The sequence below is a fragment of the Amblyomma mixtum genome, chromosome 3 (genome assembly GCF_055824585.1).
Source record: "Amblyomma mixtum isolate Tamu chromosome 3, ASM5582458v1, whole genome shotgun sequence".
Classification (NCBI taxonomy): Eukaryota; Metazoa; Arthropoda; class Arachnida; order Ixodida; family Ixodidae; genus Amblyomma; species Amblyomma mixtum.
The window spans coordinates 316,457,187-316,459,678 of NC_143014.1; the positions used below are offsets into that span (position 1 = coordinate 316,457,187).

Below are 2,492 nucleotides of genomic sequence, written 5' to 3' on the forward strand. Positions count from 1 at the left end.
GTGCACGTTATCGTCCGTAATAATGCGATGCTTCGCTAGGTGAGTTCGTCCAACACGCGATGATACCGAGAAGGTGTCGCCGTAGCGCAGAAGAAGGTCTTTAACTTACTGTTGCTGCGTCGGGGAGAGTGATGGATTGACGTCGAACGTGAAAGCAATGTCTGGGTTCTGCTGTTCCGACAACGACATTGTGGAAATACTGGGTGTGTTGCTGACATGGGCGATGGCATCAACGTGAGCCACAACGGTTCCCACGTTCAGATGTTGCTGTGCACCACCGAAATTGGTTATCAGCACTTCTGTTGCTCCGTCGACGAGATGAACGACTCCTCTGGCAACAGCAAGGCTCCTGGCAAAAAGCAAGATCTGGTTGCCTTCCGCGACGCCTTCGAAATTCCGCACAGTCTTGGGGCCGACAGAAACCATGAGACTCGAACGAGGTGGAATGGTGACGTGGTCATCCAGGATGCAAAGTGCGGTCGGGTGGTCTGAATCTCTGTGTATTGCGTTGTCTGTGGAGAAGCACACGGCCTTTGACTGGAGGTCGATGACCGCTCCATTCTCGGTCAAGAAATCCATTCCGAGAATGACGTCACGTGAACAATGTTCGAGTATGAGGAACGTTGCCAGGTAGGTTGCGCCTTCAACTGCCACTCGTGATGTGCAAGTCCCAGTCGGTGTAACTAAGTGATCCCCGGCTGTACGAATCTGTGGACCCACCCACGGAGTGGTGACCTTTTCAGAGTGGCGGCGAAATGTCCACTGAGAATAGAGTAATCGGCCCCTGTGTCGACGAGTGCAGTGACGTCTGTTCCGTCGAGGGAAATGCTGAGGTTTGCTGTCGTAGACGTCGTGTGAGAGGTACGGCGTGGTGTTCGGTCACGGCTGCGGTGCGGCGTGGGTTCGCTTCGATTTGTCAGGTGGCATTGACGTCGAGTCGGCGTATCATGGTTTTGTACGGCAGATGGTAGTGGCATCAGGTGACCACCTAGTTGCGGCGTAGGAGGGTCTGTTACATTGCGTCGGTGAGCAACCTCCCCTTCAAAGGTTGCTGCTTTTATTTTTCCTGACGGGGGCTTGGCGACCTTCCCCGCGGAAAGTCACCGTAAGACCGACGAGGAGAAGAGAAACGACGTGGGGATGGCGACCTGCGTGTCCCACCGGCAGATTCGGCCAGATAATCGTTGATCTCTCTGGGTCGCTGCCCAGGCTGCGGACGGGGTGCATCTGCAGGGAACCCCGGCAGGCCCATCTGACGATACCTGCAGTTGCGGTACAGGTGGCCTGGCTCACCGCAGTGATAGCAGAGAGGACGGTAGTTGGGAGTGCGCCAGATGTCACTTTTACGGGGATACGATGGAGCAGGACGAGTAGGTGGTGGCGGCCGAAAAGAGGCCGGGGTTTCCTGAAGGCGACTCGGCGGCGGTTGTGCGCGACAAGCAACAGCGGCGTATGTCATTAGCGGTGGGGCTGTGGACGGCTGAAAGGGAGCTGGTGTTGTAAGCGCCTGTTGAACCTCTTCCCAAATAACCTCGGATGGAGCAAAAACCGTTGGCGCAGGCGGCGTAGCCGGGAACAGCTTTTGGAGCTCCTCGCGAACGATAGTTCGTACGGTTTCGCGAAGCATGTCACCAGTATTGATGTCAGTGGCTGCTGCTGTCATGGCCAAAGGCTGACGCTCGTATTGCCGCAACCGCATATCGAGTGTCTTTTCCATGGTGGTGGCCTCCGACAGAAACTCTGCGACCGTTCTCGGTGGATTGCGAACCAGTCCGGCAAAGATTTGCTCCTTGACACCTCGCATAAGGTACCGGAGGTTCTTCTGCTCTGTCATATCCGGGTCAGATCGACGAAATAACTTTGCCATCTCTTCGAAGTACACCAGTATGCTTTCATTTGGTAGCTGAGTTCGGGACTGAAGGAGCAGATTGGCCCGTTCTCTTCGAAGCACCGTGGTGAAATCCTTCAGGAGCTGGTCTTTAAACACGTTCCACGCCGTTATGGTCGACTCCCGGTTCTCAAACCACGTACGAGCTGCGCCCTCCAGCGAAAAGAACACGTGTTGAAGCTTGGAGTCATCCGCCCATCTGTTGTACCGGGCCACGCGTTCAAATTTCTCCAGCCAGTCTTCCGGGTCTTCGCCTGGAGAATCTTGGAAGATCGGTGGCTCCCGAGGCTGCTGCAGCACAACAGAAGGTGAAGTAATCGTTGTCTGCATGCTTATTTTGGGCTGGACGGTCGTCGACGATGGCGCTGAACGAACCGCTTGGGTTGAGCGAGACTCCAAAAGCCCAAACTCGGGTTGAAGGCCTTAGAGCCGGCGGCTGCCGTGGTGTACAGGCGTCACCTCGATGGCAGATGACCCTCGAGGACTTGAATCCCTGCTTGCTGGGGGAGTCCGAGACACGGAATGCGTTACCCAGCGCCCTCCACCAGATGTCACGCGTGGTTAAGTACGTTCGGCTCGGTTGGATACGTTAAAGTAGATGACT

General features: G+C 55.7%; 1 protein-coding gene across 1 annotated transcript; it reads right to left on the reverse strand.

Annotated features, from left to right (window-relative positions):
* Positions 1–290: 290 nt before the first annotated feature.
* LOC149355702 (uncharacterized) lies at positions 291–2,218 on the reverse strand. Its single transcript, XM_089576165.1, has 2 exons — positions 1,162–2,218; positions 291–349 (listed from the first exon to the last, which is right to left on the reverse strand). The coding sequence occupies exons 1-2, from the start codon at positions 2,216–2,218 to the stop codon at positions 291–293; spliced, it is 1,116 nt and encodes a 371-aa protein (XP_089432291.1).
* Between the last annotated feature and the right edge of the window lie 274 nt (positions 2,219–2,492).

Coding starts and splice junctions, on each gene's coding strand:
- LOC149355702 (XM_089576165.1), bottom strand. CDS start 2,218: ATGCAGACAACGATTACTTCACCTTCTGTTGTGCTGCAGCAGCCTCGG. Junction 350..1,161: donor TTATCTGGCCGAATCTGCCG/GTGGGACACGCA, acceptor GCTTTTTGCCAG/GAGCCTTGCTGTTGCCAGAG.